At 35.8% G+C, this 15288-nt stretch overlaps 1 protein-coding gene across 1 annotated transcript in view; it reads left to right on the forward strand.

The window, feature by feature from the left end:
* Nucleotides 1–1492: 1492 nt before the first annotated feature.
* The window catches only part of MIPEP (mitochondrial intermediate peptidase), a 159565-nt gene continuing 145769 nt past the window's right edge, over nucleotides 1493–15288 (forward strand). The window contains exons 1-4 of the mRNA XM_003764462.3: nucleotides 1493–1840; nucleotides 5709–5882; nucleotides 8739–8827; nucleotides 12474–12560. Of these exons, the coding sequence (XP_003764510.3) occupies nucleotides 1658–1840; nucleotides 5709–5882; nucleotides 8739–8827; nucleotides 12474–12560 (533 nt within the window). The 5' untranslated portion in view covers nucleotides 1493–1657. The remainder of the gene's footprint in view (nucleotides 1841–5708; nucleotides 5883–8738; nucleotides 8828–12473; nucleotides 12561–15288) is intronic.

Raw genomic sequence — 15288 nt, forward strand, 5'->3', positions numbered from 1 at the left:
AGAAAGAGAGGGACAGAGACAGAAAGAGACAGAAACAGATATACACAGAGAGAGAAAGAGAGACAGACACGCAGAGAGAGACAGACGGAGACAGAAAGAGACAGAGACAGAGAAAGAGAGGGACAGAGACAGAAACAGATATACACAGAGAGAGAAAGAGAGACAGACACACAGAGAGAGACAGACGGACAGAGACAGAGAGAGAGAGACAGAGAAAGAGAGGGACAGAGACAGAAACAGATATACACAGAGAGAGAAAGAGAGACAGACACAGAGAGAGAGAGACAGACAGAGACAGAAAGAGACAGACAGAGACAGATATACACAGAGAGAGAGGGACAGACAGAAAAAGAGAGGGACAGAGACAGAAACAGATATACACAGAGAGAGAAAGAGAGACAGACACACAGAGAGAGACAGACGGACAGAGACAGAAAGAGACAGACAGAGAAAGAGAGGGACAGAGACAGAAAGAGACAGAAATATATACACAGAGAGAGAGAGACGGACAGAGACAGAGAGAGAACCTCCTAGTGGGCTTAGTCTTGGAAGGAACTTAGCAAAATCTTCCTCATAAGAGATCTTTTATAGGGGAAAGATAACCGTGGGGGTTTCTCCAGTGCAAACATGGGAACTCAAGAGAGAGGGTCAAAGAGCTAAATGGTCTGTACCGGGCAAAACAGGTCCCAATCATTTCTAAAGATATGCCTATGAGGTAGTCTGGGAAAGCTAACTTCCTTTTTGTTCATGCAATTACGGGCTGATAGAGTTTACAACTGTCTTAATTTCTGGTAATAACACAGTCTGGGTAAGCTAAGTTCCATCAAGGTTATCTCAGCGGTTGTTGTGAATGTCTTTAAAGAAGAGACAGGATGGATAAATTAACCGTAGGCTCTGACTCTACACTACTCCAGGAGAACACAATTTGGGATGCTTCCTGACTGGGGTAAAAAGTAAGTCACATCGCCCGTGGAGTCTCAGCTGAATGTGATCTGGAAACCAGGGCAACAGCAGCATCTCTGCGTCCTGCATTATCAAATGTCCCGCTGTTATTTAGTTCTTGAGGAAACATAAACAAGCGCGTTCACCTCATGAATATGCAAACTTCCTGTTGTCTTTAATAAATGGTAACATTATATGTATGCCAAAGAATTAATTATTTTAAAATAAGTCACGGTTTATTGTCAATAAATTTTTGACTACCTATTCTATACACCTATAGATCCCGGGACACGTTAAAAATTCTCTAAGGGAGCGCTAGGAAAAAAAGGTTTAAGAGGTCCTGATTTATCCTACCCTCAAAAAAAAAAAAAAAAAAAAAAAGCTCGCAGCCGCGGAATTAATGAGTTTTTTCTGTCCGTTTCTAACTCCCGCCACACGGGGTCGTGCACACGAAAGCGCAGGAAAAGGGAGGCGAGGAGGTGCGCGTGGGGTGTTTTTCTCCGCTCGCGTGCTGACGTCACGCTTCGCGACTCTCTCGGAAGCCGGAAGTGGGCGGTAGCGGCGCGGCGCGGCGCGGCGCGGCGTGCGAGCCGGGCGCGCGTGGGGCTGCCGCCTAGGAGAAGCCCGCCGGGCTGCGGAGCGGAGCCCTAGGCAGAAGGAACTTGAGCCGCTCTCTGGAGGACGGCGCGCCAGGCAGCGCGCTGCCGGGCTCAGCATGCTGAGGGCTCCGAGGCTGGGGTGCTTGGGCCCGGTAACCTGGCGGCTGCTGAGAAAGATCCGAGGCGGCGGCGGCGGCGGCGGCGGCCTCCGTCGGGTCAGCACCAGCTGGTCTCCGGTCGGAGCCGCCTTCAATGTCAAAACGCAGCCCGAGCGTGAGAAGCTGTTCGGAGAGCGCCGGGTGAGCGGCCCTCGAGGGGCGGCTTGGGAAAAGCGTTGTGTGGGGAGTGAGCCATTGGCGCCCTTGCGCTGCCAGTCCCTGCCTGTGTGACCTTGGGCAAGCCACTTCGCCCCTGTGGGCCTCAGTTTTCCCTTCAACAAAATGGGGACTCGGTGACTCTTTAAGACCCTTGCAGCCCTAAATCTGCTTCTACCTCTGCCTGAATGAGAGCTCCTCGGGGCTGCGGGCAAGCCGTCTATCCGGGGAGCCCCGTTCGTTCTTGGTTTGACCTTCTGCATCTTTCATTTTTAATCTCTTCCCCATCTCCACCTTTCCTAAAGGGAAATCGGGAGACTCTGAGGTGCTTGATTGGATGCTCACGGTGTTTGGGAATTTTTACCCACTTGGAAAGGGGGAGAGGGAGACCTTGCACCTGACTCTTAGAGCAGGATTGCATTCATGGACCAGAGTGAAGTAACACAAGAAAGGAAGAACGACAATTCACTCAGCATTGCAGAGTTATAAAGCGGGGACTTCACAGTATGTCTGTGAGCCCAGCAGTATGTGTAATTCCCATTTTCATAGGGAAAGTGCAAAGGGGTGACGGTGTGGGGGTCACGTGCCTGGCAAGAGGCCTAGTCAAGCCAGGATATAACATTCACAGAAAATTAAATACAAGATATATGCAAAGTGAACACAAAGTATTTATGGAGTTGGAGGAGAAATGGGGAGATCGGGAAGGACTCTTGAGGTTCCTAAGCTGGCAGCATTTCAGGCATGGGAACTGCTTAGGCGAAAACAGCAAGAAGCAGTCCAATTTGGTAGGAAATTAGTTCATTTGCATCTGGAGACAGATTCTAAAGGACTTTTAAGTATTTTCTCCCAAGTAAAGAATATAGGGAAGAGGGCTGATATAAAGAATCATGGGGAATGCCTTTGTTTTTCTAGGGTTTCTTTTTTAACTAATAGATAATCTCAAGCCATTAACTACTGAAGTTCCATTCTGCTGTCTCATATTGACATTATTATATGACGCTCGCCCTGATGGATTCTTGAAGACCAGTCAGTGGAGCCCTGAATGCTGGTAGATCTTATAGTTAGCTAGGAAGGGTTTACATTATAGGACTGATCAGCCCAACTTAATGTGAAAAGGCTGATCATCAGTTCATGAATTATTTTAGTCACTGGTATTTTGTGAGTTGTCTGCTAAGGTGAAGAATGTTATGATATGCTTTAGTGGAGGAAAGCCCCTCACAAAGGATAAAATAACATCCTTTGAGTTGGAAAGTAGCTATCTTAAGTCAGGGCTTTTTAAACTTTCCATTTGAGACCCCTTTTCTCCCAAGAAATTTTTATGTGACCCTAGGTCTATAGGTATGTAAAACATAATTTGTTGATAATAAATCATTTTATGACCTCCACATATGGGGTGGTGAACGACTGTTTAAGGAGCTGGATCTTAATTGATCCTTGGTGGCTCAATTGGTAGAGAGTTTTCAGGAAGTTTGTTTCTAGAAAGTGAAATTAGGGTAGAATTGATTGATATCAGATATAAATCACTGCAAGATGCAAGATGTGATTAAATAATGTTCTTGCTAACTATAAACATATGCTTTTCTGAAATGTTATAGTATATTTCCTTTTTCTCCTTATATTTTTCTCTAGGTAAGCCTTCCTTATTCAAATCTACTTTATCTACTAATGATAGATAGTCCTCTGATTACTACCTTAAACTTAGAAATTTGTAAAGCTATGAGGATTTGGTTCAAGACACAGCAACTTTCCAAACTGATGGATGAATTTAGAGTTCCTGAGTATAGGGACTTCCTCTCCTGATGCAGACCTCTGCAAAGCCCTGAGCTTCTTCATACTGAGTAACTCTACATGTTTTCTCATTTGCCCTCCATTGAGGTCTGTCTAATTCAATAGAACCCTGTCTATATTTTTGTTAAAAATATTGTCCCTCGATAAAGTCCTGCTCATCATCCCTTGTGTGATCCTGGATTCTATGCCAGCTTCAGTCCATCCCTCATGTCTCACTTAGAAGGGATATTGACTTCCTTAGTATCAACTTCCTGAGTTTCTCAGTTCAGGAAGGTTTATCATTAACTTGCAGAGTGATTAACTTTCTGACTAAAACAACATTCAAACACCATCTATGGGATTGGGGGGAGAAGAGCTGTAATATATTAGAGAGAGGGCAGACTCAACACTAATCATCTCTGATGCTTTTCATATTAAAAAAAAAAGTCTTAAACACTGGGAAAGGTACAAGATTCAAATAAATCAAAATCTATGGCCTCAAGAAAAGTATAGACTGGAGTAGGAGTTCTTATCCTGAAGTTCATGAAATTGTTTTTAAATAAAAATTTTAATAATTACATTATAATTGACTTCCTTTGCAATCCTATGTATTTCATTTTATTTATTTAAAAACATTCTTATAAGAGGTCCATAAATTTTGGATGGATAATGGGGGGGGAGAAAATGTGGTCTGTGACACAGGTGTAAGAACTCCTGATACAGAGGACATTTTTGTTATTCATTTCATTTGTAGCCAACTCATTTGTCATTTCCTTAAGCTCATTTTACAGGATTAAATTACTTGTTCAGGATCACACAACTAGGAAGTGTTTGAGGCAAAATTTTTGAACTAAGGTCTTCCTGACTCCAGGCCTTACACTCTATCCACTGCTTTACTTAGCAGCCCTGTGGAGGAAACAAAAAGGTATATTACAATGCATGGTGTTCCCTAATAAATGCATTAAAAAAATTGCAAAATTATTTTATGAAGATGGAGATTTAAGCCGAATACTCATTCTTGTGTAAGGGAATGGATTCTTTCTAGAATTTATAGACAGTCCTTTGGGAATCCCAAAGAGAATTGGACTGGGTTTGAATACTCCCTTTGGCATTTCAGTCTGATCTTAACCAACTTACCCAGCTTCTGTGACCTTCAGTTTTCTCATAGAAGGGGCATAGTATAAAACAACTTACATTGTCTTGTAGTGAGGATCAAGTGATGTATACAAAAGACATTGTAACTCCAAAGTAATTTATAAATGTAAGCATTTTTAAGGATCAAGATTAGTAATAATGTTGCTCACGATCAGATATTAAAAACAAGTTTACAGATTTTTTAAATGTTTTTCATTTATAAAACTTAAAGTAGAAAAGATTACTTGAATGTACTTTCATTGTTTTTCAGAAAAGGAAGAGAAAGAGGAAGGTATTTAATTCTGTTTGGCCCTAGAGGACAGAACTAGAAGCAGTGAGATGATGCTTTTGAGTCAAATTTGGGTTTAGTATAATGAAAAGCTCACTGAGAGGTGGGTTTAAAAGTACAGTGGACTGCTTTGGGATTAGTAGATTCCCCATCATTTCATGATTACGTACTCATTGTGCTACTTTGGCATTAGTAGATTTCCCATCATTTCATGGTTACATACACATTGGGAATCTTGTAGAGGGGATTTTTATTCAGTTATGAATTAGAATGCAATGTATCTGAAGTGAGAGTCCATAAATTAGGATATCTGAGAAAACTTCTTGTTTGAAGGTTTGCATAGAATGTTACAAGAGAAAAGGAGATTCAGAGGATTTAATTTAATTATTAAAAATCTGATTTTTAATTAATAATTATTTAAAGAATTATTTATTTAAAAACTTTGATTTTTTACAAAAAATACCAATTGATCTAACTTGGGTAGAACAATTCAGGTAAGGCTGTTGTTCTCTAGCATGAGGTGAGTGTATTTATGTGGAGGTGATAATAGTTATAAAATAATGGAATGAAGCACCTGAAAATAGGATTGCCTTTGGAAACAGTACTGACAAAATTTATATTTCATATTTTGGTCATAAATTGAAAATATTCTTTGAATTTTAGGGTCTGTTTGGTGTCCCAGAGCTAAGTTCTCCTGAAGGATTTTTTGTTGCACAAGAAAAAGCCCTAAGACAAACTGAGTCTCTAGTAGAGAGTGCATGTGCTACACCACCTGGACCACAAACTGTGTATATCTTTGATCAGCTTTCAGATGCCTTGTGCAAAGTGGCAGATTTGGTAAGATCTATTTTAAGGCTTGAACTTTTCTCTTTAATAATAATAAAAAATTAATTTGAGCCACATTTGTAATTATTTTTTTTCTGTCAGTAGTGGTGTTAATATACTACAGTATACAAATGTCTATTTGGAAAATTGTATTTGAGGAAAAAAGCAGATTCTCAGATATTATTCTTATAAGAATATTTACCATTTATTGTGCAGCTGAAAATACATTGACAATGAAAAAAAGAATCTAGGTATTTACTGTTTTAAGGGAACTTGACATTTAGCATTGCAGATGTACAAGACATCATTAGAAGACCCCTTATTCTCATGACAGATATACACTGTAAGAAATTATATACCTTTATGTCAAAAAATTTTTTGTTACCTTTAAGATAAAATTTTATTAAAAAAGTTGACTTGCATGGAACTCTTTAGTAACATCTTTATAATACATAGAAATATAAAGGAAATTTTTTTGAAAGAGCAAATGAGTGATCATTTGTATTGCGTTAGAATGAAGTTTTTAAAATCAAATTTGACATTTTTGAAAAGGGTATCTTTAGCCTATTTTTATTGATGTAGATACACAAGCCTTCTTTGCTTCTAATAGTGTTATTCTGACTTATAACTTACTTCTCAGGACCAAAAAATGTGATTTAATTCTTATTCATATTTTTGGAGTGAAGAAGTGGTGCCACAGGTCCAAAATGCTAGGTCATTTAAGATTATCAGTATTTGTTCTTGGACTGTTTTTTTTTTTGTTGTTGTTGTTGTTTTTTTTTTCTTTGTCATTTGAATATTATGGTTGCATCAAATAGAAGTATTTACTTCCATTTTTTAGCATAGCCTTTTGCAAATACTGTGAGGATCTGACTTAGGAAAGTTTCAAAAATTGTTTAGCTTCCCCATCCTATCTGTTTATTGCTTTTCCTGCTTCCTTCTTCCTGTCATATTAAAGTACTATCACCTCTCTGATCAGAATACACTTGCTCCAAATCTCCTGGGGTTGGAGCAAATTTTTAAGTTTGCTAAAAGGTCTGCTTTTGAGTTTAAAAAATAGATTGTAAGCTCCTTCAGGGCAGGGACAATATTTTTCATCAACTGTATATGGAATGAGTGTTATTAAATGAATACTGCATAGTATCAAATGCTTTTGTCACATAACTTGCTTATATCAATAAAAACTTGAAAGCAAATATTGCTTACTTTAAAATTCTCTGGAAATACTAAAGAGTTGACAGCACTGGCATTTGGTTGAGAAATTGGTTTGCTGCCTAATAAGGACTTATAGTTTCTTAGCATGCTTATTTTACTAACTTTTCCCAGATGTTTGCTTTCATTTGATTGCATTAAAGTTCATTTTGATTCTTTTTTTTCCTTACTCTTCACTGTAGAATAAAATGCTACTTTTCAATCTTTTATCTTGTCTAAATGTCAGTTTCAAAGTATGTGAAATCTCAGAACAAATTTTGATCATCCGAATTTTGTATATATGATTGTTATTGAATAAATTTTTTAAAAATATTTCATTATAAAGCAGCCAGTAAGGTTGTCCTTGTAAAAGAGTAGTTTTATTGAACTAAGTTGTGTTCTAATTCAATTATGTTTGACTCCTCTTGATACCATGGTACCATGATACCACTAATATCTTAAATTTGTTATGTAGAATGGCAGAATTATTCCATTTCTCAAATAATAAGGCAGTGATGTGTTTGTGTGGGGGGGGATTCAGATTCATTTACCTTATTTCTTCTACCATTATGCTAAATGGATAAAGTTTTTCTTTAATGTCAAAGTACTTGTTAATGCTAAGTACTAGTTAGTATAAGACCCTTAACCTTGCTGGGCCTCAGTTCCCTCATCTGTAAAATGAAAAGATTGGATTAGCTTAAAAGGCATCTTCTGGTTTTAAGAGCTGTCATTCTTTATTAACTAAAAGAGGTTATATTGCCTGTAGTATGTTATACTTGGCCATTAAAAATTACTTTGTAAATTTCTGCTTAATTAACATTTTATGCACTTTAATTCTACTCTGTTGTTGCTATTAAAAGAATGTCAGTGATATTTATTTACATAATTATGTGCATTAAAATGGATTATTATCTCTTGTGTTGATTGTATTTTATACATTTATTGCATGTGATATTACCATTGCCTTCACAAAGAAAAGCCTAACAAAACATTTTGTAGTTACTGAGATAATAGTTTGTTTCTATTAAAAGTAAAATTGTTATAAGGCTAGTAGCTTAAATTTTTTTCACTTACACTTTCATTTTAAGCTTTTTGAAGAAATTAAAAATAATTTAATCAGGTTCTGAATATATTCATTGTAACCCTTCATAGCATTAGTATAGAAATCCCAGATTGAAAGTGGAGATTCTAAAAGTCCTATATAGAAAGTGCTGAGATGAGAGAGGAAAAGGAATATAATTATACTGTCAGATGAAGTTTCTTAGCTCTAATATATATTGCAAATACTATTGCTTTGCAAGGTTATTTTGTGGTACTGAATTAATAGGTATAAACTAGTAGAGGAAAATGCACACATGGAGAGAGAATTATTTCAAATTCACATTTTTAGATAAAGATCTAAATTTATTAAAAGCAATTTTTAAACATTTCTTTGGAGTTACAAGATTTTTCTGCCAAACTGAAAATAAGCTAAAAATGTTTTCTTTGGAGCACAGTATACTTACTACCAGCCTTTATTAAACCAATTTAGAGGGAAAAAAATAGATTGGTTAAACTAAATAGAAGATGTAAACTACTGGATGACCATTTTAAAATATAAATTTTTATCTGTTTTTAAATCCTGGAAAGTTATTTTCCATCATCATTCCCTTTTGGTTTCTCTTTCCCTTTTATTAGGCTGATTTTGTGAAAATTGCGCATCCTGACCCTGCATACAGAGAGGCAGCCGAAGAAGCCTGCAGAAACATTGGTACCATGGTAGAAAAGTATGTTTTCATATTTGATAAAATATTGAGTTTGCATAATAACAATCTTTTCTCTTTTAATACTTCAGTGTTGCCAACAAAAGCATTTGATGCCACATAAAAGAATGTATATCATTTATTTTGTCAGAATGATGAACTTGGGATGCTCTATTGCTTTGATTAAGTACTATGTGCCAGTAAAACGTGACAAATATAAGTCAATTTCCTGAGCCTGTAAGCAATAACTATGGCCTATAATATTTGTACAGTTTTGTTTTGATTTGTGAAATGTCAATGTTTAGTGTCCCTAAAATCTATATCAGGAGGAGTTGTTTTGGGAACCAAGAAAATTTCCCTGGTATAGCTGACAGGATAAAAGAGTATTTCTAGATATTTTTGATCCCTGTAGAGACATAGTAAACCACAACTGCTTCAAGAAGCTTATATTGTGTGGGAATGAAAGTCACCTTTCCTGTTTATGTGCACTTGCTGTTAGAAACCATGACAAATTTTTAGAACTTGCATATTATAAAAACATCTGCATTTACTTAATGTAAGTGAGAGAAGTGTACTAGCTAACATATTAGTAGCTGAAAATTACCTTTCACTTAAAGTCATACTCTAAGGCAGGGGTCCTCAAACTACGGCTGCAGGCCAGATGCAGCAGCTGAGGATGTTTATCCCCCTCACCCAGGGCTATGAAGTTTCTTTATATAAAGGTTCACAAAACAAAAGTTTTTGTTTTTACTATAGTCTGGCCTTCCAACAGTCTGAGGGACAGTGAACTGGCCCCCTGTTTAAAAAGTTTGAGGACCCCTGCTCTAAGGCTTCATTATGGCATGAAATTAACTCTGAGTGGTAATGGAGTACTAGCCTTGGAGGGCCCTGTTGAACTAGAAAGACCAATGAACTATTGTCAAAGGATCAGTCTACTTAGTAAGGAAGATTGATCTCCAAAGGGTTGGTTGTTGGTAAGCAAAATTATTACTTTCTATTAAATTAATCACCTATTATTAATTAAGCTCCAGGTTTTTTTTTTTTTTTTTCCTTGATTCAGAGAACAGCCTTGGTAAATAAATCAATCTTTGGACAAGACAGATGAGATTGGTCTAATTCTTGGGGTGCATACTGGATACATGGACCTTACCTAATTGGAAACCTTGCTTCTGTTTAGAATATAAATAGAATCTAATGTAGGTGAATTGTGGTTCCAAAGCAGAAAACCCAAATCTTTGCCCCTCTCCGTTAGAATTTAGGGTAACCTAACACATTTAGGAAAAAGCCAAACAGGAGTCTGGGTAGAGATGGATTCCTTTGTCCAGGTTGCTGGATATGGCTGAGTCTCATGATCAAGTCACTTCTCACCAGGAGGAACTGAAAATTTAGCCCACCTACACAAGTTAAATATTCATCCCCTTATTAATTGTTCACAAGTTTCTCTAGTAGGGGTCTTTAATTACTGAGAGAAACCACTGACCATCAATTTATTACTTATTAACCAGGCTAATTAATGTTCATTATTTTTACTCAAATTCTCTAGGATTTTTCATTTGTCTAAATGGTCTTTTTAACTTTTGGCCTCATCAACTTATGAAACCATGAAAGACTGAAGAGAAAGGTGGTGTATCACTGGAAATAATCAACTAATGAAATAATGAGTGTTGAAGTAGCTGAAGATGATTTGTATTGATATATGTGTGCTGCAAGCCATAAAGAAATTATATTTTCATCAAATGACTTCAATTTTAATGACAACCATGAATCTAGATGTGGATTTTTTTTTTTTTTTAGCTCTTAACTAAATTCCAACTAAAATATTACCTCAGATTTGTTTCCTTAAATTTTTCTTAAGACAAAAATCAAAGATTTGCCTTTATTTACTACCTAGGTAACATTAGACAAGTCACTTAATCTGCTAAAATTCCTGGGCCTCATTTTTTCTCAGCTGTAAAATAAGGAGTTTGGACTAGATTGACTCTATTACTTGCAGCATTAGGTCCTTTTCATTGATAAATATGTGATCAGTAACTTTTTTTTCCCTTTAACATGATGTAGAAACTTTGAGTTGAGAGGAATCTTTAGGCAGTACTATATTGTAGAAAGAACCCCCTGGATTTGAATTATAGTTCCAATAGTTAACTAGCTTAGTGACTTTGAACAAGTTACTTAAACACTGAATTAGTTAACTATTGGAGTTATGACTCAAATCCGAGTTTCTCAGCTTTTACCCCTGAAGCTCTCCATAATTTATGCTCTTCTTTATAAGGTAATTTTTAGGATGGCAGTTTTTGTATGCTGTAACGCATATACATAATTGTAAGCTACTATTAATAGTTTCTTTCCATAACTCTTCATGATGTCATACTAAAGGCTAGTAGAATGAAATGTGTTTTTCTGCAGACTTCCTGATAAGTGCTCCTGAGAATGGTTTTTATTATCTTAATTTTCAGACATTAGAGGAACAATCTGGTAATCTGGAAGGCATTAGACAATTATCAAAGGCACAGATTTGTGAAAGACAATTAATTATCCTTCGGACCATTTGGGACTGGACTGACCAGGATTTCTATCATTTAGTTCTGTTCTCTTCAGTCAAACAGAACAAATCTGATTATTCTATTTGACAATCTTTCAAATACTTGAAAACAACTATAGTTGTCCCCCTTTGCTTCCTAATTCTTTTTTCTTCAGGCTAAACATATACAATTCCTTCAGTCAGTTTTTTATAGTAAGGATTGACAGACTGCATGGTAATATCTCCAATTACTACCACCTTTCGTTTTTAAACTCCTGAGATCTAAGAACAATTTTAACATTTTAAAATAAAGTTTTATTATGCTTAAAAATCTAAACATCAGACTTAGCTTGCAGGCCATTGGGGACTCCTGCTCAATAACATAAGTTCTAGTTCAAACATTTGCTAAAACCACTTACCAAATCATTCACCAAACCAAATTTTGTTTACTATTTTCTGGAGATATTCAGAATGTCAACATTTTTCCTAAAATGTGGTATCCAGAACTGAATAAGGTACTTAGATATAGTCAGAATATAATGGAATAATTACTTCAGCTCTCAAAATAGCCAAGAATGCAATTAGTTTTTTTGCCTGTGATCTCTTATTGTTGACTCACATTGACTAATGAAATTTCAAGATCTGAACTGTGGTCCAGCTACACTTTCCCCTCCATCCTGTAATTCTGAAGTTGATTTTTTTGATCCCAATGTAGAACATTATATTATTTCTTTCCTTTTATTTTCACTTATTTGATCTATTCTAGTCTGTGCCAAAATCTTTCTAGATCTCTCTCTCCAGGTTCATGACATCTGCAAATAGAATGAACAAATGATTTATATATTAATCTAGGACATTGATAAGCATGTTAACAAGCAAAATTATTCTCTACCCCACAGGGAAGAATAGTTGAAATCTTTATATCTCAGTTTTGAAAAGTTGTTTATCCTAACACTGGTCTTAACTTTGAACTTTGACTTGGTAATTAATTGTGGGGTAATTATCTATGGTTATAATATTCATAGTCTAAGTGAGAAAATCCTTGAGTTTTATTCATGTATACTATGGAATTGAATTTTATTTTCTAAATAATAATAAATTAGAATTTAAAATTATGCTAATCTCTTTGTTTTTCATTTATAATTTTTCTAGGTTAAATACAAATGTGGAATTATATCAAAGTTTGAAAAAATTATTATCAGATGAAAAACTTGTGGCTTCTCTTGATCCTGAAACCAGGTACTTGTTTATTAACTTATATTTAACATTTTAATGTTTTTGTGAATCTTTAAGGAAAGCAAGAGATATTTGTAATGGTAATATTAGATTATTTCTAAAACAAACTTTCATAAAACTAACTGTTGTATCTGTAAGCAATTAAATCCATTTCCAAGGATTGAGGGTAAGGTCAAGCTCCAGTGATTGATGGCAGATTATTTAGTTTACTCTGACCAATTTAGTATTTTAAAGCTGAGCAGCTTAATTTCTAAATTATTTCAGTAATAGTAGGCACTTCCTATGCTTGATGCTTAGGAAGATACAAGGTGGAGGGTACAAGCCTTTCAGGGCTGAACAGAACAAATCTACTTCTCTTTAAATCCTGACACTGTTACAGGTGTTATATTTGGATTATCTTTTGGAAAAAGTCTAAGCCAAAGCAGATTTGTTTTATACAAAATATTATAAAATTAACAACCTTTGGGAAATGAAAAGTCGTTTTTCAGTGGTTGTGATGGAAGTAAGACCACCAAGGTTAAGGAATGGCTGAGTGAGAGGAAGTGGAGATATTGGGGAGAGATTGCTTTTCCCAGAAGGTTGGTGGTGATGAGGAAAAAGATAACTGGTCATATCTTGAGTTTTCCAAGAGCTTTCTATTTACTATGTCATTTGAGCCTTACATTAATCTATGAAGTAGATCAGAGATAATTAAATCTACATACTGTTTTTCAGTGAAAAACACAGACTCAGAAGAGTTAGGCATCTTGTTTATGGCTGTCTTTGACCATCTCATTGGTTTATGTAGGACAAGTTCAGAAGATTCTTGTGGGATTTCAAACCACGTCTTCCTAATTTCATGTTCACTACTCTCTCCATCCACCTACTCTTCTGCATTATGGAAAGATGGCTAGGAAAGATAGTGGGTGAAGAAGGATGTTTGAATGACTGCCAAGCCAATAGAAAGGGAGAAAATGGTGATACACAAGAAAAGGAAAGATTGAGCTAGAAGATTGAGGCAGTGTGTGGTATCAAGGGGATAGGGAAAAGATTAGCTTTAGGAAATTTTAGGACACTTTTCCTTTGAGATATAGATGGAAGGAGAGATTGGGTAATGATCATGAATATTAAGTCATGGAGAAAAAGAGTTGAGGGAGCTGGCAAAAATGCTGGAATTGGAATCAGGAGATATGGATTGAAATTCTGGATCCAAAACTTATTAGATGTGTTACCCTGGGCAAGTCACTTAACTTTGTTAAGTCTCAGTTTCCTTATTTATGAAGAAGGATGATAATATTGTAATATCCAACTTACTGTTGTTAGAGCAGTCCTTTTTAAATTTTAAAATCCTACATAAGATGTGAATTATTACTGTGTGATATAATGGAAAGCACAGTGAAATGGAAGCCATGATGCTTACGTTCTAATCCTTGTCCAATCACACTTATGTGGTTTGGAATAAGAAATTTTACTTCACTAGACTTCAGTTATGTGGTGGTGTTCAATGAAATGATTTCTGAGGTCCCTGCCAATCCTGGGATTCACTTTGAATGAAGTTAGTATACATCTTTTCAAAGAAGGAGGAGATTGTCATTTACTCTGCGAGTATTTACCTCCTCCTTTCTTTACTACCTCCATTTACCTTCCTTATCTTGCCTTTCTCTTCTTCCTGCCATTCTACTTCTTTTGAAGGCTGAGTTGGATAAAGGAAACAAAGGACAGAGTTGAAGGAACACATTCAATTAGTGAAATCTATTTATTTCCGTAAGAGGGCTAGTATGGATTTCCTATTGTTTAATTAGGTAACTGGACAAGGTATGATATTTGGAAATAGAAAGGGCTTTCTCTTCCTATAATTCTTGGCTCATATAGAATAACTATAATTCCATTTTGAATAATTTTGAGTGAGCATGAAGTTACCATTAATAAACATTTGTGGATTAGTCAATAACAGGAAATATGTTTTCAAAATAATGTAGTAAAAAGAATATTCAAAAGAATTGTTATTAGTAACATAATTAGATAAAATCATTTTGTAACTACACATCTACAGCAATATGCTTGATTTCTTCATCGCAATAATTCTATTAGCTCTTTGAGGGCATATTTTTAATTATGTGATTCCCCCAAAGCATTCAGCAGAGGGCCTTTTGTATATTAGATGCTTAATAACTGTCTGTTGATTAAGTAAATAAATAGCTCCCTTCTGATTCCTCTTAGAAATCTGATGAAATCAATGACATGTGGGAAGTAGTTTATTCACTTATAACTTTAAGCTTGATTATTATATAACTGGAAGTAGCTAGGTGGTCCACTGGATAGAACACCAGACCTGGAGTCAACACTTAAGATCAAATCCAGGTTTAGATACTTAGTAGCTGTGTGGCCCTGAGCACGTCACCTAACCCTGTTTGTCTCAGTTACCTCATCTCTAAAATGAGCTGGAGAAGGAGCTGTCAGACCACTCCAGTATCTTTGACAAGACAACCCCAAATGGAGTTACAAAGAGTCAGACACGACTGAAACAAGTGAGTAACAACAACAAATTATATATCTAACATTTTACTACTTTGGTGATCAGCTGTTGTTACCAGCACTAAGTAAATTTCTATTTACAAAACAGTATTATATATAGTTGGCTTTACTAGGTATGATTATTATTAAATTTTTTACTGTGGAAATACACATAATATACCAAAATAATTGTCTATTTAAAATTACACCAGCTACTTTAATGGTATCATTCTAAGTG

Source organism: Sarcophilus harrisii, chromosome 3, assembly GCF_902635505.1.
Source record: "Sarcophilus harrisii chromosome 3, mSarHar1.11, whole genome shotgun sequence".
NCBI lineage: Eukaryota > Metazoa > Chordata > Mammalia > Dasyuromorphia > Dasyuridae > Sarcophilus > Sarcophilus harrisii.